The sequence below is a fragment of the Halichoerus grypus genome, chromosome 8, assembly GCF_964656455.1.
Source record: "Halichoerus grypus chromosome 8, mHalGry1.hap1.1, whole genome shotgun sequence".
In the NCBI taxonomy this organism is placed as follows: domain Eukaryota; kingdom Metazoa; phylum Chordata; class Mammalia; order Carnivora; family Phocidae; genus Halichoerus; species Halichoerus grypus.
The window spans coordinates 92081266-92103978 of NC_135719.1; the positions used below are offsets into that span (position 1 = coordinate 92081266).

At 34.5% G+C, this 22713-nt stretch overlaps 1 protein-coding gene across 8 annotated transcripts in view; it reads right to left on the bottom strand.

Moving 5' to 3' along the window:
* RALGAPA1 (Ral GTPase activating protein catalytic subunit alpha 1) overlaps window positions 1–22713 on the bottom strand; it is a 247809-nt gene that overhangs the window by 101592 nt on the left and 123504 nt on the right. For all 8 annotated transcript variants that reach the window (XM_078053575.1, XM_078053573.1, XM_078053572.1 and 5 more), the window contains 7 exons: window positions 22481–22636; window positions 20743–20871; window positions 18025–18150; window positions 15141–15199; window positions 13469–13577; window positions 12136–12246; window positions 8966–9034 (listed from right to left, as the gene is read on the bottom strand). In XM_078053575.1, coding sequence (XP_077909701.1) covers window positions 8966–9034; window positions 12136–12246; window positions 13469–13577; window positions 15141–15199; window positions 18025–18150; window positions 20743–20871; window positions 22481–22636 — 759 coding nt within the window. The remainder of the gene's footprint in view (window positions 1–8965; window positions 9035–12135; window positions 12247–13468; window positions 13578–15140; window positions 15200–18024; window positions 18151–20742; window positions 20872–22480; window positions 22637–22713) is intronic.

The following is a 22713-nucleotide window of genomic DNA, read 5'->3' on the forward strand; positions in this document are numbered from 1 at the left end:
CTCTCCTTAAAAAGACAATAAACACACTATGCTTTGTTGAACTACCAGAAGAGGGAGCTCTTGAAGTAGGAATCTTGTAAACCATCCCAAGCCACCAATCTTGCCCACAAAAATGAAGCAGTCTTCATCTATATAAAATTATTATAAAAAGAAAACAAAAAATGAGAATCTAAGCAATTCAGCTGATGAAACCCCCACACAAAAAACACAATTATGAAGCAGAAGAAAACTACAACACAACATTCTAATCTAAATTAGAAATTATCAAACAGCATTTAGATATGGGGGACAAAGAAAACCCCATCTTAAATCAGAAATCAAAAACTAGGGACGCCTGGGTGGCTCAGCCATTAAGCGTCTGCCTTTGGCTCAGGTCATGATCCCAGGGTCCTGGGATCAAGCCCCGCATCAGGCTCCCTGCTCCGCGGGAACCCTGCTTCTCCCTCTCCCACTCCCCCTGCTTGTGTTCCCTCTCTCGCTGTGTCTCTCTCTGTCAAATAAATAAATAAAAGAAATCTTTAAAAAAAAAAAAAAAAGAAAGAAATCAAAAACTAAGAAGAAATAGACCAAGAAAGGAAGAATTGTTTCAAGTCAGGAAAAGAAGTAAAAGAACAAAATTTAGAAATGAAGCCTAAATTATAAGGTGCCTAAGGAAGAATAAATTTGGAAAAAAAAATAAAATATAAATAAATAAATATAAATAAAATAATACAGGGCACTGAAGAACAGAGGGGTAACAACTAAAAGAATAAAAATAAGATTTAGAAAAAGATAAAAAGTGTCAGAAAATGATTGAAATAAAAGATAGAAAAAGAATATCCAATTTACATACAATTGGAGTCTCTGAAATATACATGTTAAGAAAGTCCATCAGAAGCCAGGACAAACTGACCTGCAATAATCAACTCTAACACATATCCTGATAAAACTTTAAAAGTAAGACTTCAGACATAAAGAAAAAAATATCCTTAGGGCCTCCTAGAAAAAAGATGAAATAACTTATAAGGGCAAGAGAATAAAACTGGCATCAGACTTCTCAAAAATAATGCACAAAGCAAGGCAACATTAAAAAAAAAAAAAACTTAAGGTAAATGTGAATCTAAGGATTCTATATATAACCAAGATGTTTTTCAAGTATCAGGGTTACAGAAAAAGTTTTAAATATACAAGCATTCAGGGAATTTTGTATTCATGAGACTATCTTGAAGAACAAAGATGAATTTCATCTAACCAAGTAGCAAAAAGAATGGGGAGTGTCTGATATATTTAGTTACAGAGCTAAGATTAAAAAAATAAAGGTAGAGATGAGGGGGGAAGAATCATTTTTAAATGACATATGCTATATGTTATATGTAGAAATAGAGTAAAAATGGAGGCGAAAGAGAGTAAAAATAAAATAAGTTCATTTATTAACGTATAGACAATAGATAGGAGAGAAAGGATACCATTAAATATCACAAACCACATAAAAGGTGTATTAAAAAATAAGAGCTTAATTAAGAAAGCAAGGGAATAAAGACATTTTAAAAAGCTATACACAGAAAAGTAATCAAAAGAACAAAGTATAAAATTTCCTGAATACCAAAAGGAACTTAAAAAATAAAAGAACAAAGGAAATATATCATGTAGAAAAAGAAACACAGAAAATGCAATATGCAAATTACAATTAAACCAAAAAGAATTAATGTTAAAAGTTGCAATTCAAAATGTTCAAAATAAAGATAAAACATTTATGAATATCAATATATCAAATAACATAGTGACTATCTTTACAAAGCAAAAACTACAACAGATGCCAAGGAAATACAGAAACATTAAGGAGACTTTAACACACCACTATCAGCATAAGACAGATCGAGTGGATAAAATACAGGCATACTTCATTTTATTGCGCTTCACTTTACAGGTACTGCATTTTTTATAAATTGAAGGTTTCTAGCAATCCTGTGTTGAGCAACTCTATGAGCACCATTTTCTGACCACATTTGTTCACTTCATGTCTCTGTGTCACATTTTGGTAATTCTCACAATATTTCTAACTTTCCATGATTACTATATTTGTTATGGTGATCTGTGATCTTTGATATTACTGTAATTGTTTGGGGGTGCCACAAACCATGTCCTTATAAGACAGCAAACTTAATCAGCAAACGTGTTCTGACGGCTCCACTGACCAGCCGTTCCCCCATCTCTCTTCCCACTCCCTCAGGCCTCCCTATTCCTTGAGACACAACAATACTGAAATTAGGCCTCTAAGTGTTCCAGTGAAAGGAAGAGTCACATGACTCTCACTTTAATCAAAAGCTAGAAATTAAGTCTAGTGAGGAAGGCATGTCATGTCGAAAGTCAAGACAGGCTGAAAACTAGGTTTCTTGTGCCAAACAGCCAAGCTGTGAATACAGAGAAAAGCTTTGAAGGAAAGTAAAAGTGCTACTCCAATAAACATGAATGTTGAGAAAGCAAAACAGCTGTATTGCTGATACAGAGAAAGTTCTCTGGTCTGGATGGAAGATCAAAACAGCTGTAAAACTCCCTTAAGTCAAAGCCTAATCCACAGGAAGGCCCTAACTCTCTTAAATTCTATGAAGGCTGAGAGAGATGAGGAAGCTACAGAAGAGAAGTCTGAAGCTAGAAGAGATTGATTTGTGAGGTTTAAGGAAAGAAGCCATCTCCATAACATAAAAGTACCAGGTGAAGTAGCAAATGCTGATACAGATCTGGGCTGCAGCAAGTTATCCAGAAGATTAGCTACACTAAACAACAGATTTTCAATGTACACAAAATAGCCTTCCATTCAAAAATGCCATCTAAGACTTTCATAGCTAGAGAGAAGTCAATGCCTGGCTTCAAAGCTTCAACGGACAGGCTGTCTCTTTTGGTAGGAGCTAATGCAGCTAGTGACTTTAGTTGAAGCCAGTGTTCATTTACCATTCCAAAAATCCCAGGGCCCTTAAGAATTATGCTAAATCTATTCTGCCTGTGCTCTATACATGGAACAACAAAGCCTGGATGACAGCACATCTGTTTACAACATGGTTTACTGAATATTTTAAGTCCAAGAGCTTTGATGGAGATGCACAATGAGATTAACGTTGTTTTCATGCCTGCTAACACAACATCCATTCTGCAGCCCATAGATTAGGGAGAAATTTTGATTTCAAGTCTTATTGTTAAAGAAATACATTTCAGAAGGCTACAGCTGCCATAGATAGTGATTTGTCTGAAGAATCTGGTTAAAGTGAATTGAAAACCTTCTGGAAAGGATTCACCACTCTAGATGTCATAAAGAACATTCATGATTCATGGGAAAAGATCAAAAATATCAACATTAATGAGAGTTTGGAAGAAGTAAGTGATTCCAAACCTCATGGATGACTTTGAGGAGTTGAAGATTTCAGTGGAGGAAGTAACTACAGAATTGGTAGAAACAGCAAGACAACTACAACTGGAGCCTGCAGATGTGATTGAATTGCTACAATCTTCATGATCAAACTTTAATGAATAAGGAGTTGCTTCTTATGAATGAGCAAAGAAAAGTGGCTTCTTGAGATGAAATCTACTCCTGGTGAAGATGCTGTAAAGACTGTTGAAATTACAACAAAGGATTTGGAATATTACATAAACATAGTTGATAAAAGTGTTTGAAAGCACTGACTCCAACTCTGAAAGTTCTATACTATGGGTAAAATGCTATCAAACAGCATTGTATGCTACAGAGAAACTGTGGGGAAAAAAGAGAGTCAATCAATGTGGCAAACTTCATTGTCTTATGTTCAGAAATTACCACAACCACCCCAACCTGCAGCAATCACCCTGATCAGCCATCAACACTAAGGCAGGACCCTCCACACTAGCAAAAAAGATTACAATTCACTGAAACCTAAGATGATGGCTAGCATATTTTTAACAATAAAGTATTTTTAAATTAAAGTATATACACTGTTTTGGGGGGACATATTGCTATTGCACACTTAATAGACTATAGTGTAGTTTAAACTAACTTCTATATGCATATGCATTGAGAAACCAAAAAATTCATTTGGCTTGCTTTACTGAGTTATTCACTTTACTGTGGTAGTCTGAAACCAAAACCAAGTACCTCCAAGGTATGCCTATATAATCCATATGAACAGAAGTCATTTGAGATCTTCAATAATACTTAACAGTATTAAAGAGATCTTGTCACCAAGAGAGTCTGAGAACTGATAGTACAGAATCTTAAGAAACAGACCCAAGTAATTTCAGAAATTAACTATTCACTAAAGGGCAAAACAGAACTTTTTAATCTGGTTATTCATTTGGAAAAACAACAAAAATGGTATCTGCGTCTCAAAACATACAGAATAAACTTCAAATGGATGAGGGATAAAAATGTAAAAAATGAAATTATACAAGCACTAGAAGAAAACATGGGTGAATTCCTCTTTACCTAGGTACAGAGAAAGGCTTTCTATGACTGAAAATTCAGACAATGAAAAATAAATCGACTACATAAAAACTAATGTTTTCCATGATCCCCCCATAAGAAACAATAACAAAAGTCCACCATAAACAAAAGCAAAAGACAAATGGGGAGGGAAGAAAAGAAAATATTTGTAACATATATGACAGTTAAGATATCCCTAGTACATAAAATTTGAAGGGAAAACACTAAAACCTGACAGAAAATATAAGAAGATATGAATAGATGGGGCGCCTGGCTTGGCTCAATTGGTAGAGCATGTGACTCTTGATCTTGGGGTTGTGAGTTCAAGCCCCATGTTGGGTGTAGAGATTATACTAAAATAATAAATAAATCTTTAAAAAAGAAAAGGAAGAGGATATGAATAGACAATTCACAAAAATGAAATTAAAAATTAGGCATTAGTAAATAGGATATTCAACTTCACTTATTAAAAGAGAAAGGTAAATGAAAGGTACAGTGAGATGCCCTTGTTCCCCCATCACATTGGCAAAAATTTCCAAATAAGACACACTGTGTGGTTGAGACTCTGGGCAAACACTCTCACAATTTGCTTCTGGGAATGCCAATATTTAACAAAATTACCTATCTGTTTACCTTCTGACCCAGCAATTCCACTTCTAGGAATACACCCTGAAGACACATTCCAATTATGTAAAAATATACAGGCATAAAGGTAGTCACTGCAGCATTCTTTGCAATTACAAAATTCTGAAAAAACACTATACGTCCATACATAGGAGACTGAGTTGAATAAACTACAATACATTCACACAATGGAGTAATAATACTATATAGCTGTAAAAAAGAACAAGGAAGATCTTTATGGATGTATAATTTCCAGGATATCCTGTAAGTAAAAAATCTAAAGTACCAAAGAATATCTAGAATATGACATTTCTTAACAAACAAGGTGGAAAAAAACATAAATGTATCTGCTCATTTGTGCAGAAATAAACAAAGAATAGATAAAGCATAAACTAAAAAAACAAATAAAAACAACAGGGAGAAAACACTAAAATTTAGGAATACAAACTGAAAAAATAACCTGAACTGTATTTCAAATGAATTCTATAACCACACTGAAGTGAGGCTAAGGGGAGGGAGCAGTAACCTAAATAACTTTTAAACACAGCTTTTGAACTATATACTCTCTTGGTAATTATATACAGGCATAAATATATTCTGAAACTGCTTTTATTTTTCTAACACTGCACAAAGTAAATATACTGTGGATAACTGTGGATAATGGGAGCTAGGTTCTCATTATTAGGGCAGGTAGTTACAAATATGTAAAGGGGGAGGGCAGACTGAACCTTGTGGTGCTAGGCTGGAATCAGAGGTGTCAAGGTAAACTCATGGTGTTTTAATACACACAAAGAAATACAGATACGCATATATTACATATATACATAAAATACATATTATATATTTGTGTATATTATTTATTTTTTTGCTCTATCTGGTGAGAGGGCCTAAACACACACACACACACACACACACACACACACACACAACCCAATGACAATGTAAACACCTAGTTCCTAGATCTTTATTTGAGAATACTATTTCCACTCAATGGAACCAGAGTTACTTGGGGAAATGGCTAATTCCAGTACGGGGGCAGGGAAAATACAAGATGAGTCTGAAAAATTCTGTGGTGACAGAATTTAAGGATATACTGAAAGAACAATGAGGAGAACATAACAAAAAGGACAAAGAAGCCAATTTAAAGGGCATTCCCACTGGCTAAATCTGGAACATTTTGAGCTTCGAAATAATGATAGTAAAAAAAACTAAGGATTATAATCCATTGCATAAAATAAGAATCATTATCCCACACTGGTAAGATGGAGAGGGGTAAGAGAAAACTCTTCCTTATCACAGAAAACTAACTAATGAATGTAAAAGTAATGACAGAATTAGGAAATCACCATTTGGAACTATCATAACAACATTTAATTCTGATAAGAGTTATCAATGGCTAGCAAAACTACTTAGTAAAGGTTTAAGGAATAATAGGATATTTATATAGTTTCAAAGTGTCTTCCTACAAGATACTTATTAATTGGAAAAGGTAAAATAGCAGCCTGGTTCAAGCTCTTAGCTGTCCCTCAAACCTCTGTGACTATCCAAGCTGTGTCCTAAAAGGGTGGGAAACGCCAATATACCTATTCACGTTCCTGAAGTACTACTAATTGCCTACCCCTTTGGCTCCCTGATGCGGCTAACTGGAAGGTTTCAGGAACAGCAGGGAAGTTGGGATATTAGCTATGCAGTCTAGCCCCTAACAGAGAAACAGAGCTGGCTATTTTTGCTTACTCATTCTGTGCTAAGCCAGAGGAAACAGTGGCTGGGAGTGCTGGTGCAAATACAACCACCACTGTTTTGTGTGTTTCTAGAGAATTCATGAATGCCAAGTTCTGTCCGCTCCCAGAACTAGGTGATTTGGGAGCTACTCACCTAGTGTTGACAAGTTCCTTCTAGGGAAAAGCTAGAGACCTAGTTTTATTGTTGGAGCCAGATGGAGGGAGAATACAGGGGAAGTGCCCACTGGTTCTAATGGGCTTCCAGGAGGACTGCAGTCAGCACCTAGATGAAGGCTTATTAGAAGCTGGACCCTCAGGCAACAGCTGGGAAAATATGCAGTCAAATTCTTTATAGGGAGAGAATGCCTGTTCCCTCTGTGTTGAACCCGGGGGGAATAGCAATTAGCAGGTGCTCACACTCCTGTTAAACAAGTGTTCCTTTGTTTCCTGTAGTTCTGTGGGACTTGTGAATACAAGCCCTGTTGGCTTTCAGAGCCAGGTGATTTGGAAGCCCATCCCTGGCATGGAAGACTTAAAAGTTGGGGTGCTAGATGTATGGTCTAAACCCTTCTATCCTCAGAGAGACCCTGGCAGTTGGGGGTTCTCTCCTGATTGTGCCAACAGTGGGGTTTATCATGGAATGTTTCCTATGTATTTTGATGTGGGTATTTTCTCAGTTGCCTGATGTGTAGGATCATTCAACTAATTTCTGGATTTCTCTCAGAGAGAATTGCTCCATGTGTAGTTGTATCTTTGGTGCATCCATAGGAGGAAGAAAATTCAGGATCCTCCTATGTCTCTATTTTGGTGACCCGTGCTCTGTTATTTTTCAAGGTGTTCTACTTCGCTAATAACTCTTCTTACTCTGTAACTTCTCTCCTTAAGTGATCATATACATTCCCATAGTTTAATACTACTCATGTGCTGATGATATCAGTAATTTTGTTTCCAGCTTCAAATTTACTACTTTAGGTATGGAGTTGCTTTGCTGGTGGTTTTACTGGGCAATATTCCTTACATGCAACACAATGAAAACTGAAATTCATCTTTCTCCAACAACTCTGCTCTTTTGAGATTTCAACATCATACGATTAAGAGATGGTGACACTGAGATGTGGAGAACAGAATTCAAGATTGGGATGTGAAAATGGAAAGGAATAAAATAATTTTCAGAGGAAATGAACAGAATCTAGAGAAGCCTTGATTAATAGAACTTTGTGCAATGATGGGAATGGTATATATTTGTCCACGTGACTATTAGGCACTTGAAATGTGGTTAGCACAAATAAGAAATTAAGTTTTTAATATAAAGTTTTAATTTTATTTAAATTTAAAGTCACGTGTGGTTAGTAGCTACTATCCTGGGCAGCACAGATCTAGAGTCTCTGTACATAACATGTTATGTACAATGTCTCATATATAATAAAAAACTAACAGACATATGAACAAACAGGAAAATGGAATCCATAAGTCAAAAGGAAAAGATTTCAATAGAAACAGACTCAGCAATAACCCAGATGCTGAATTTAGCAGACGAGGACTTTAAAATAATTATGATAAACATGTTAAAAATCTAAAAGAAAAGATAGATATAACTGATGAAGAAATGCGGATTCAGGAAATCTATGGAAACTATGAAAAGAAACCAAATAGAAACTTTAGACTGACAAATACAATATCTGCAATAGTTAAAGGAGTCTCACAATGAATTTACTGAGGTAAATGCAATCCTGTAGAACTTTTTGTGGCCAGAGGGTATGCCTTCTTCTATGTGCCATAGCTCTATTATACATACTCTCCTTAATGGAAATTTCATTATTTTCTACCAATAACAGTTATATAAAGATGTATGGCTGCCTTCAGAAACGATGAATTCCTCAGAATTACTAATTTTCAGGCATTAACAAGACCATAATTTGGTAGGATAAAGTGAGACAATTATAAATGAACAGAATATCCTCTAAGGTTCCTCACAATCCTGAGATTCAAAGACTTTATCAAATGACTATGATTAACTTGACATTTGAACTAAAATATCATTTAGTTACACTTAAATAATGTAAAGATATATTTCATATTATAGTGATTTTTAAGCACAAGATTAATTAATGTTTACCATATAAATATATGTATCTTTGCAATTTTAAAATATATTTTACTAAACACATTAAATATCAAACAAAATTTAAATTACCCTCTTATCCATTTCATAAGATGAAGCTTCTGTACTTGGCAAAAGATGGGTAATGGTGGCTATTAGAATCTGTCAGCAAAGAAAAAAAAGTTCAAAATATGTTAAATTAATGATGCATCCTAAAACTTAAATGTTAATGGTAAAGTGATATAAAAAATCTATTGATGAAAGTTTATCCTAAGTACATTTTTAAATCCTAAATACATTAACACTGTTACTTCAAAGTAATTTTTAATAGGTAAGCTTTTCAAGTATTCTTAACTATCAATCATTTACAATCCTCATATGTATATAGGAACCAAAATCATATAAACTCTGTCAACTATAAATGGATTTCTTACAAACTCAATTCAGGAATCTATATATATCTATATATATAGAGAGAGAGGGATAGGGAGAGAGAGAGAATGAAACTGGACCTCTATTTTACACCATTGACAAAAATTAACTTGACATGGATCAAGGACCTGAAACCATAAAACCCCTAGAGGAAAGCACAGGGAAAATATTCTTGATATTGGTCTTGGCATTGATTTCTTGGATAAGACACCAAAAGCATAGACACCAAAAGCTAAAATAAACAAGTGGGACCATATCAAACTAAAGAGCATCTGCACAGGAAAGGAAGCAATACATTGAAAAAGGCAACTGATGGAATGGAGAAAATGTTTACAAACCATGTATCTGGATAGGGGTTAATACATAAAATATATGAAGAATTCATACAACTCAATAGCAAAAAAGCAAATAATCCAATTTAAAAATGGGCAAAGGACCTGAATAAACATTTTTCCAAAGAAGACATTCAAATGGCATTTTATTTTATTTTATTTTGGGGCGCCTGGGTGGCTCAGTCGTTAAGCGTCCGCCTTCGGCTCAGGTCATGATCCCAGGGTCCTGGGATCGAGCCCCGCATCGGGCTCCCTGCTCCGCGGGAAGCCTGCTTCTCCCTCACCCACTCCCCCTGCTTGTGTTCCCTCTCTCTCTGTCAAATAAATAAAATCTTTAAAATAAAATAAAAATCTTTAAAATAAAATAAAAATCTTTAAAATAAAATAAAAATCTTTAAAATAAAATAAAAATCTTTAAAATAAAATAAAAATCTTTAAAATAAAATAAAAATCTTTAAAATAAAATAAAATAAGATTTTATTTATTTATTTGACAGAGAGAGAGGGAACACAAGCAGGGGGAGTGGGTGAGGGAGAAGCAGGCTTCCCGCGGAGCAGGGAGCCCGATGCGGGGCTCGATCCCAGGACCCTGGGATCATGACCTGAGCCGAAGGCGGACGCTTAACGACTGAGCCACCCAGGCGCCCCAAAATGGCATTTTAATGGGTATATGAAAAGGTGTTCAACATCACTTATCATGAGGAAAATGCAAATAAAAACCACATCTGTTAGAATGGCTTTTTTCAAAAAGGTAAGAGATAACAGATGTTGGCAAGGAGGTGGAGAAGAGAAAACTGATATACACCGTTGGTGGGAAGGTGAACTGGTACAGCTTTTATGGAAAACAGTATGGAGGTTCCTCAAAATATTAAAATTGGAACTACTATATGATAAAAAAAAAAAAAAAAAAAGAACTACTATAATGATCCAGCAATCCTGCTCCTAGATGTATATCTGAAGGAAATGAAATCAGTATCTCGAAGAGATACCTGCACACCATGTTCACTGCAGCATTACTCACAATAGCAAAGATATGGAAACAATGTAAATGTCCTTCAATGAATAAATGAATTCAAAAAAATGTGTGTGTATATATACACACAATGTAATACTATTACTCAGCCATAAAAAAGGAAATCTTGCCATTTGTGACAACATGGATGAACCTGGAGGGCATTACTGTAAGTGAAATAAGCCAGAGAAAGGCAAATACTGTATGGTACCACTTATATGTGAAATCTTAAAAAAAAAAAAAAAAGAATGCTGATTTCATAGAAACAGAATAGAAATGTGGTGGCCAGGGGCTGGGAGGAGAAGAGGAAAACAGGGAGATGTAGGTCAAAGGGTATAAATTTTCAGTTATAAAAACAGTAAGTTCTGAGGATCTAATGTATAGCACGGTGACTATAGTTAATCATACTGAATATCTGGAAGTTGCTAAGAATAGACCTTAAGCATTCTCACCATAAACAAACAACAGTTAACTATGTGAGGTAATTGATGTGTTAATTATCTTGACCTTGGTAATCATTCCACAATTACCAAATCATGTTCTATATTTTAAATATATACAATGTTTGTCAACTATTTCTCAGTAAAGTTGGAGGGAAAAATATGGAAATCTACTCTCAGGGTGCCTGGCTGGCTCAGCTGGTAAAACATATGACTCTTGACCTCGGGGCTGTGAGTTCAAGCCCCACATTGGGTGTAGAGTTTACTTAAAAAAAAGAGGGAAATAAAAAAAAGAAATCTACTCCTATCTTTCCAGACACTTCTCTCTCTGTGTGTGTAGGTAAATATATGCTTTAAAAAAAAAAAAAGATTACATCACTAGTTTTTGATTAGAAGACAATGAATTGAGTTTTTTACAGTGCTGAAAGAAATAACCAAGAATCTGGAACCCAGGAAAAATATCCTTTAAAAAGGAAGGATTATTTTGAAGCAATTCTGGTGATACTCTTATTAATCTTGGTGTTGGTAACCTGAAAATTCATTTAATTGTACATGCATGTCATTTGCTTTTTGTATGTATGTATACAGAATAAAAGATATGGTAACATAAAAAAAAAAAAGGTATTTTATAATGTGTTTTTTTTTAATTTTATTTATTTATTTCAGAAAGAGAGAAAGCACAGAGGGAGAATAAAAGGGAGAATCAGAGTTCCTGCTGAGCGGAGAGCCCAATGTGAGCCTTGACCCCAGGACCCTGAGATCATGACCTGAGCCTAAGACAGATGCTTAACCAACTGAGCCACTCAGGCACCCCATAAGGTGGCTTTTTAAATTAACATATATTATACTCTGAATAGTATATGAATAAATTTGATACAAAAATATGAAATAATAAAAAAATTAATAAAAGAAGGCAAAATATGCACATACAGTGTTATTTACTCTGGAAATTTCTTAAGCTCATTAAATTTTTTTATGTGCCTGTTAAAAATGTATAGGGATAAATTTATTATATTTAACAGGATCATAAAACATGAGAAATACTTACTTGGATAATTTTCAAGGGAGAATCAGGCTGGTAAATCTGAAGTCTAGGTACGTAATGAACCAGCATGTGAAGCATGTTACAAGCTACATGGGCTACTGTTTTATTAGTAAACTGTAATAACAACAAAATATTCATTAATGCATTAGCTGCTGAAAAACTTGAAATTTCATACATGTTTCTTTTGGTCATTCTATATTTATGTTTATTAAAATATTAAGATGATAAATACACAGCCACAAAATAAAAATTCATAACACATTCTAAAAACACAATTAACTTCATTTTTAATTTTGAATGTTTGTCCCCATTAAAGTTTTATTCCATTTTCTCTTACCTGGATTTCTGCAACAGCCTGTAAACTGCTAATTTCCTTATCAATTATTTCCCCATTCCAATCTACTATACCAACACTTTCAAATTAATCTAAAGAACTGCTCTCATGCTGACATTCTCTATGCTTAAAGTTCTCGGATGACTCCCCACTGGCATAAACTCAAACTTGTTATGTTTAACTCTCTATGACAAATCTCCCCCATTCTTCTGTCTCCTCTTTCCAGAGTCTTCTCTATTACTTAAGTCAAAGTGATCTCGGCTTCCTCTGATCTCAATTAGCATTTCATATGCACCACTCATTTGGTTCTCTCAGCTTTCTGTTTTATAAAATTCTTATTTTAATCCTTTTCAGCCATCATATTATTAAACTCTTGCATCTAGTATTTACGATTATTTTTTATTCTGGTATCCCTCACTCTGACTAGCAAACCACCTCAAACATAGTACATACTCAGAAATATTTGTCCAATAAGTAATATTTGTACCTTTTATGTTTAGAATTCTATATAGATACTATATTACAAGGCTTAAACAAAAATAATATCATGCATACTTTCACAAGCAAAAAATTTACTCAGTTAGATTCTCCAAGTAATTAGGTTATTATTTTTTTAACAAATCTTACTCTGGTTACAAAGAGAGCATTTAACTTGAATAATAAAGCCAAAACACTGAACAGCTCAAGAATTCAGGAAGTATTAAGGATTATAGAGTAGGTTACAAAAATACTGATTAGGAAAAAAACAAACAACCCTATATATGTTGTTAAGTGACATAAAAAGTCGAGATAAAATAGGTTATCACTAGAATATCCTAAATTCAAGAGTAGGACCACTCTGAAGGAAAAAGTCAGGATCAAAGAAATAATGTAATAATAAAGTAATAAAAACATTTATTAAATGTTTATTCTATAAGGACACAATATATAATTAACATTCAGAGAAAAATAGTCCTGCATTCTATATTATATTAATATATTTCACTAAATAGGTTTTTTTACCTTTAAGGAAACACAAATTACATTCAGAGCTTCCTTGATTTGAGGATGATGAGACTCATGGACTAGTTCTTCACAAATCCAAATACCTAAACTGCACAATGCTACACATCTGCAAAAAAGGCAACCAACAATGATATAAACAGAAGTAGATGAGCCTTTAAATGAAATGAAACCACCACCACAACCAAAATACCCACAACCAACCAATCTAGAATGAACATGCACTGTTTAAGTGAATCAATCAATTTGTTACTCTGTACATTAGCTCTTCTTGAGGAAGAGAAAGTAGGAGGAAAGCACATGACCCCAAATTCAACGCCTAATTTTCAAACATTATTTACTGCCAAGCTCATAGATGGGGATAACACACAGGATTTTTTTAACAAACCCATATTAATAAATTGATATTGCCATAAAGCTTCCCAAACAAATATGTAACCTGCTTTCAAAAAAGGAGAGTGTGATTTTATTGACTGACAGCACAGAATGAACTTTAGCAAAAACATGAAGCTGATGGGGTAAGTCAAATATTACTTTCTTTCTTTTCAAAACTTCCTTCTTTTTGAGAGAAGGGGGGAAGGGCAGGGGGAGAGAGAGAGAGGGAATCTTAAGCAGGTTCCATGCCCAGTACAGAGCCTGACAAGGGGCTCAATCTCGCAACCCTGAGATCATGATCTGAGCCAAAATGAAGAGTCGGATACTTAACTGACTGAGCCACCCAGGTGCCCCTAAATATTATTTTCATAACTCTTAAATTTAACACAGCTAGCTACAAATTCTTTTTTTTTTTTTAATTTTTAATTTATTTTTTGACAGAGAGAGACACAGCAAGAGAGGGAACAAAAGCAGGGGGAGTGGGAGAGGGAGAAGCAGGCCTCCTGCGGAGCAAGGAGCCCAATGCAGGGCTCAATCCCAGGACCCTGGGATCATGACCTGAGCCGAAGGCGGACGCTTAACGACTGAGCCACCCAGGCGCCCCTAGTTACAAATTCTTTGTAAAACAAATTGGCAATACAAATAAAATTCATATACTTTATATAAAGGGTTTCCAACAGAAACAGAACTTGTAGAATTTTTTCTATTCCCTAACATCTTGTGAAACTTCATTTCCCTATTTCAACTGAAGTTTCAGATTGAAGGGAGTTATTTGATGATCAGAATCAGTAAAAATTTCATTAGTGTATTCAAGTATAAGCTTCTGATGAAGCACATACTGGTTCCCTCAACTCCTAAAAAAGTCAACTCTTTCTAGTATCCTGGTATAGTTGGCATGTCCTGACACTGACATTCTTAAATTAAATTTTGTAGAATGTTAAATTTCAGAATAATTCAATGCAGAAATATCTTTCTTTCTGAACATAGTGGATCAGAAATTCTTAAGTCTCTTCTTTCAGTTTATCATAGTGTTAATGCTAATAAATTATTTACTATTAAAACTACCAGGGGCGCCTGGGTGGCTCAGTCGGTTAAGCATCTGCCTTCGGTTAAGCATCTGCCTCCGGCTCAGGTCATGATCCCGGGGTCCTGGGTTCAAGCCCCGTGTTGGGCTCCCTGCTCAGTGGGGAGCCTGCTTCTCCCTTTCCTCCCATCTTGTGCTTTCTCTCGCTATCTCTGTCTCTCTCTCTCAAATAAATAAAATCTTAAAAAAAAAAAAAAAGAGTATCTGACCTACCGTGCAGGACCAGACGGCTCATCTCTTGCCGAGCTTAATACAGTTTTGATTATGAGTTCCTAAAATAAAGGGGAAATACCTGTAATGATTAAGATTTCATTCATTCATTCATTCAAGTATTTATTAAATGGCTACTATGGGCCCAAGCACTGTGCCAGGTGCTAGGGATACAACAGTGAAATAAAACAATCTTTGTTCTCACCTGAATACTTTATTAATAGAGTCCAATATTATTCATAAAATTAGCTAAATAAAAAAAACAATAATATGGTCTGAATATTTGTGTCTCCCCTCCAAAAATTCTTATGCTAAAATCCTATCTCCCAAAGATGATGTTAGGTCATGAGGATGGAGACCTTATGAATGAGATTAATGCTCTTATACAAGAGACCACCAAAGAACTCCTTAGTTCCTTCCACTTTGTGAAGACACAGGGAAGGGACCAGCTCTGGAGCAGCGAGAGGGCCCTCGCCAGAATGCCACTCTGCTGGAGCCTTGATCTTGGACTTCCAGCCTCCACAACTGTGACAAATAAATTTCTGCTGTTTATAAGCCTACCCAGTTGGTAGTATTTTTTTTTTTTTTGGTAGTATTTTGTTACAGCAGCACAGACTTAAAATAAATGATTTCTGAAATTTATAACCAAATACATATGTTCAAAAAAAGAATTTTTCCTGATTAAAAGATTAATAAAAAGTTCACTATAAGATAATTAAAACAGATTTACTTGCTCAAAAGTATTGGTATCTTTTCAAAACTTTGAGAAATATTTATTTAAAAGCAAGCCTCCTCTTTTTTGATAATTTGTAAAACATTATAATGTGTGAGTTTGGGGATAAGTGCTAAATAATAGTTAAAATTATGTAAATGAATAAAATATTCAAAAGGGAGAATAAAGAGAAAGTAATTATCTAAAGAGAGGATCTTATAGTAAGTTTATGTTTAGCAGGCAGAGAAAGAACACTGGTTTATTAAGGAGTCCTAGAATATTTAGAGAAACAAGAAGTAAATCAAGATGGATCTGTGCAACATAAGTCAAAGTTGAAAAGATTTAGGAAGGTCAGGAATATCAACATGGGTCAAATACTACAGTGGCTAACTAAGGAGAGGAAAACAAGAATGCCACGAGGCTTGATAATTAAGACTCTATTACTTCCTTTTTTAAAAAATCATTCATTCATTCATATATTCACAAAGCACTTACCAGCTACATAGATTTTAAGCTCCTTAGGAGGAGTACCTTCTACTTATCTTTGTAAACTTAGCATCTAGCCCACGGGCTTGCAATTAATAGATACTTCGAACAAATCTATTGTTTAAGCCCAAGAGCTTTCTATGTAATAGATCCTGTCTTAAATGCTGGAAAGAAATAGATGGTTAAGATGCAGTACCTATCCTCAAGAATTTTACATTCCAGAGAGGGAGACAGACTTGTAAACAATCACAACACAAGAGGACACATAAAAGGTTCCATGTGAACAAACAGGTAAACTCATAGAAGACTTCACAAAACGGTCTTAGGTAAACAGGATTTTGACAAATGATCAAGGTCAAAGACTAAGATTATTTGTGTTTGGGTGATTAAGAGAGACAAAAAGAGGAAAACAGGTCTATATAATGGATGTTTAGGCAGAAAGAAATGCATTTTCAAAAGCACAAAATTGAAAAACAGCATGGTATGTTCCATGTGGCTATGTGGCTGCAGTTTAGAATACACAGAGAGCTAGTTTCAGTGAAAATTAAATATGACCACTATGGCCTGTAATTTTCCCTTAATCTTCAGTTTTCTGACTAAGAATAATCATTATTTTCTTAGGCTTTTTGCTTTCTTATTAGAATTAACTTTTATTTTGGAGATACCCCTTCCCCAAAGTTTGTTTTGATTTTTTAAATCATTTCAGCCATTACTATCTATACAATGGCCAGAGACAATGAGGCCACTCTGAAATGTAGATCATATGTAGTTAGCTAGGCTAATCCCTAGCAAACTCAAAACTGCCTAAGCAAATTAAAACTATTACCTATCCCTCACCTTCAGGATCTTCTGAAAATAGAAGAAACCGAAGATATTACATTTCTGAAGACCAAAGCTCAATTTCTAGTTCTTATTAACTGCCATTGCAAATTTGCATTGACCTACATAATTTTATGTGTAAGCGAAATTCACTTTTTTAACAAATGTTTCTGGAGTACCAGATGCCAAGCAGCATGTTAAGCTCTGAGGATACAGCAGTAAATAAGACTTTATGGTGTTTATTCGTCTGAAGCATAAATCAAACACTAAATAAGTAATTACACGTTATAAATGTCGTAAAGAGAAATATGGGTGGTATGAAAAGTATATGCAGAAATCCAGAAAACTGGATTGAAAAATTTCTTTCAGAGAAGGCAAAAGTTTAAAAAAATATATCAGCATGACTTTTGTAGAGCTATGCTTCAGGTACATAGATTCCCCACCCCAATTCCACAGTTTCCTACAGCAAAACAGAATATTCCATTACATTGTTTGATATATCACATGGGGAAATTAGGAGACAGAGTGTCAAATTTGCAGATTTAGTGCCATCTCAATCTTAGAAGCCTTAGAGGTAGCATAGCATCTGCCTCACAGGATGTTTCAATAAATGTTCTGTGAGTGAATGAAAGAATCCTAAGATACTGATATATGAATGGATTCAGTAATGAGAAAATGTTTCCAAAGTCATCAATACAAAAAAGACTATGCTCCTAATGGACATTCTAGCCTTGTGTCTGAAGGGTATGAATGGTTAATGTTCTTTAACAATTATGTGGATTTCTAAAGGAAAAGAAAGAATACAAATTTTATCATACATTGTTATTATAAAATCATTTAAACACTAAAAATTAGCATCTGATTTCTTACCTTAACATCTGTAAACTGAGACACAGCAATATCAGGAATGTTGGGATGGAGAGCAGGCAGTTCACAATATAAGTTAGGAAAGCAAACCAAAGATCCCAGAAGAACTTGTGCTTCTACTCTTGGTGCCTAGGTATCAGATTTTTTAAATCTTTATGATGTATTTTATTATGTTATTAAATTACCAGAAAAGTTACTTTATGACCTAACCATATTACAAAGAGAAGTGAGAGCAAAAGACAAAATTAAAAAGGAAACTGGAAATACAAAAACATTCAGGTTTTCACCTATACTTTCCACATAAACTACTGTTATTCTCAATAAATAAAATGAACAAACAGCAGAGCTCTCCTTAAGAGCAGCAAGAAAGCAGAAATCAGCCACAGTTGACTGTAAATAATAATATAGTTTAGCTAACAGCATAAAATTACCCTAATTTTGAGAAAAAATATACTTTCATTTTAAAGGCAACTCAACACTTCATAACATATTGTACTAATGAGCAGATGACTCAATGTCACTAGATTATATTTGTTACTATCTAAGGATAGATAAAGTAACTAACGACAAAAACATTAACTGTCTCTTCAAGAAACAGGCACTAGTCTAGATGGTTTTTATGATATTATGCACATGAGAAAAGCACTGCCTATACTACTTACTAAAAACAGAATTTATGCTTGGCCTGCAGGTGAAGGTAACTTTTCATCTTTTCTCCTTAGCTGTATTAAGCCATCTCTGAAGTATCAGCACTGAGCATTTCTTTTTCTTCTTCTACCTTCTTGCATGTCCACCAAACACCAACACCCACCTACTAATATATTTCTTTATTAACTAAAATACCTACAATATTAATTTATATGTTTAATGATACCTGCTAGAAATACTAAATGCTAAAACAAATGCTAGAACATGCTAAAACAAATATGCTAGAAATATAATACTTTTATTCACATAAAACAAGAATCTGCCTCCAAAAGGATTTCCCTATGTTTCTAAATGTTATTAGAGAGGCAGTGGAGTAGTACTTCATTACGATTATCAACAAAACAACTCATTTCCATATTTAGAAAATAATCCAGATTTGCAGATAAAAAAACCCCATAAAAGGGTTAGGGTAAGCTTGTAGACACCATGCCAATTTAAAATTAGCTATAGGGGTGCCTGGCTGGCTCAGTCAGTAGAGCATGTGACTTCATCTCAGGGTTGTAAATTCAAGCTCCACGATGGGTGCTGAGATTACTTAGAAAAATAAAATCCTTAAATAAATAAAATAAAATTAGCTATAAAAGTGAAACTGATAAAAACCAATATTTTAAAAGAGATTAGCTCAGGGTTTTTCTTTAAAGTTGGATAAGGTAACTAAGAATGTTCAGGTATGTGGATATAATGGGAGCATACTGTCATGTGATTATAATTAAGAAAAGCAAAACCTAATCAATTATTTTGTAATCTGTCTGGCAGGGGAAGAAAGGAGCCGCCCATTAACAGAAAGATGATGATGTGTATGGGATCTAAAATGGAATCCAAAGAGGAAGACTGGACTGTGTATCTCCAACATCATCCAGAGGAAAAGACTAACCTTAACTTTACAGTAGAGACCAGGTGTCAGGTTTGATTCCTGCAATAACTTGTTTTCCTATGCAGTCTTTCTCATAGTCTTTCTCGCTAGTTATGGCTGTTCTTACATAACTGGAGAAACAGGGTTAATAACTAGCTATAAACACAGGTTCTTCCCTTATGTGAACATTTCCACTGGGTGACTGCATCCAGTTTCATGGCCTACAATAACATGTATAAGCTAATGTCGTCCAGCTTTCCATTTCAGTCCCAACATCTCCTTTGAGCTCCTGCCTTGTACATGCAATGGCCCTCCTAACATCTTCTCATGGATCTCGAATAGGCGGCTTCCTATACCACAAACAGAACTCCTTCTCGTTCACTGTTGGTCTTTTGTATAGCTCATGAGTGAAATAACATATATTAAACTGCTTTCTAAGTTACAAAATGATGGTCAAGTAGGACAGATTTTTCTCTCCCCAAAACTCTTAGTTTATTCTAGTAGACTTTCAATTAATTGTTATTTCTCATTTATACTTTGTGCCAGAGTGCTCCTTCTCAAGTAGAAATCTGATCATGTCACTCCTTGTGTAAAATCCCTCAATGCTTACTCATTCTTTCCTTGGGATGAACTCTAACCTCTTTAGCACTGTAAACCAGCTACTGTCTTCCTCTTTAGCTTATCTCTGCTAGTTACATATGAACATATTCCAACTATAGTGAGTTACTTGGCATGTCTCACAGCTCCATAACTGTTATCAAAATCCTCACATGCTGTCTCAGAGTTTAGAGTTTACTCCTAGAGCACACTTTTGAATTATCTCACCTCTGGTCCATCTCTTTTGCTATGGCCCACTGCCCTCTCTTTAGTTTCTTCCCTCCCTCAACTTGTTTCCTTAGATTTCCTCAATTTTAAATTTTGTTTTGCTTATCAGATTTAATCCATTTTTATAGCTCATGTGTCAATTTATCAACTAATTTTAGTACTTTCTTGTATTTCAAAATTTACTTAAAAAAAAGCAACTTCAATTAAACTGTAAATTTTCCTGAACATCAGCTTGTTAAATTTATTAACAAGGGCTCCTCCTTTGTTGCTTTGTTAGTTGAGTCCTGTTTAACTACAGTCTGTTATATTACGAAGAACAGGAAATAAAAACTTACATTGAGAAAAGCCGAAGAAGCCACTCTACCAGCTGCTACAATAAAATCCATAATAAGCATTGTGGCACCAGGCAAACCAAGTGAAAAAAACTGAGGTGAGCAGTGCTTGATGATTGTATTGACAATATCCTTAGAAGTAAGAAAAGAAAGGGAAAAGAATATCATAAATTAATCTTGGGTATCAGCTAATCAATATCCTTAAAAATAGATAACACATGAAACAGTAAAATAGGCAATTACTATACATTGCCTAATTGGAAAGACTGATTTTAAATCTTCTAAATAATCCATGCTTAATATTCTGTCAAAGGAAAGTAAACTTAAAACACATTTGTTTAACTGACATCAATATAGCATTTTTTTTCCCCACACTAGAGAGCAAACTGGAAGGCTCTTTGCTTCAGAGGGTTGAAAATATAAGGCCTACGTAGCATAAAACTGAACTGCAGAGTGGTTCCTTCTCTCATCTACTTGCTTCCATGTGAGATCTCTGATCTCTTAAGTTTCATGACCTATTATGTGGCAACCAGAGGAATTCTCCTTATTAGATAAACTGAAGTCCTTTGATGACAAATATCTAGCCTCAGAAATACAGACCAAGGCATTTTTGAGGGAGTATTTTTTTTTTTTTTAAGATTTTATTTATTTATTTGACAGAGAGAGACACAGCGAGAGAGGGAACACAAGCAGGGGGAGTGGGAGAGGGAGAAGCAGGCTTCCTGCTGAGCAGGGAGCCCAATGCGGGGCTCGATCCCAGGACCCTGGGATCATAACCTGAGCTGAAGGCAGACGCTTAACAACTGAGCCACCCAGGTGCCCCATTGAGGGAGTACTCTTAACTTGGTTATTCATTCACTTTGCCTTTGGAATTCAACATGAGGATGCAGTGTTTTATGCTGTATTTCTCAATCTGATTCATCCTAAACAAAAGGTCTCTCTGTCAAGTAATTAAAGGTGTCATTTTGTTTGAGACATGTTTATAAGGTAGTACATTGTAAGTACTATTTCAAATTAATGTGAGAAGTATTTTCATTTTTTGGGAAGAGAGATATAATTACCTTTTTTGATATTAGTTTAATGTTCTTTAAATGAACTGCAAGTGAAATTTAACCACATTATGATTAAAATATTTCATTACTATGACTTATAACCTCCCATAGATTTTTTTTTTTTAATTTTATGGCCAGGATCAAGACTCCTGAATAATGTTCTAGAGTCATATTTATGATTGGCTAATGTAATGACTGCACTGATACAAATGCCAAGTCAATAGAACTGTCACTATGCTAATACAATCTATGGAAATAAGAAAATATGATGTGCTAACTAACTCTTAGAGTGGAAAAAACCTCTGACTGTTGCATGACTAGATAAGCAAATCCATATGCCTCACGTGCCAATTATTAAGTAACAATTACAAAATGCCCAAGAATAAGTACATTAGGACATCAAAGAAACATGTCTGTCTAAGCAAAAGATGGCTTAATATCTTAAAAAAGCGAACTAGTTATTTTAACATTAGAGGAAAGATACATTTAATAAACAAGTTGATCCCCTAACTGTAACAGCTTTTCAACTATGTTTCAAGAACAAATGAGGTTACAAAACAGAAGAAACTTGTAAATAAAATGACTACATAAAGAGAGTATTTTTAATTTTAGACCTTAAAAGTTAAGAGTTAACAATCAAGAATCAAAGATAAATTTATAAAGCAATTGGTTAGAAAGTATGTATTTACCTGATCAATATGAAGTAATCCACAATGCATTATATTGTAGAAATGTGTTAGAAAATCTCTGTTTGGAGAAACATCTTGTCTTCTTTTCATTGTATTACAGATAAGTTTGTAAGCATGTAATTTACCTTGTTTATATTTATCAGTCAACATGGTTGCCTACAATTTTAAAATGTTGGTTTTAATACTCAAAAACAAATACTGTTTAATTGAATATAGCAAGCAATATATTTGTT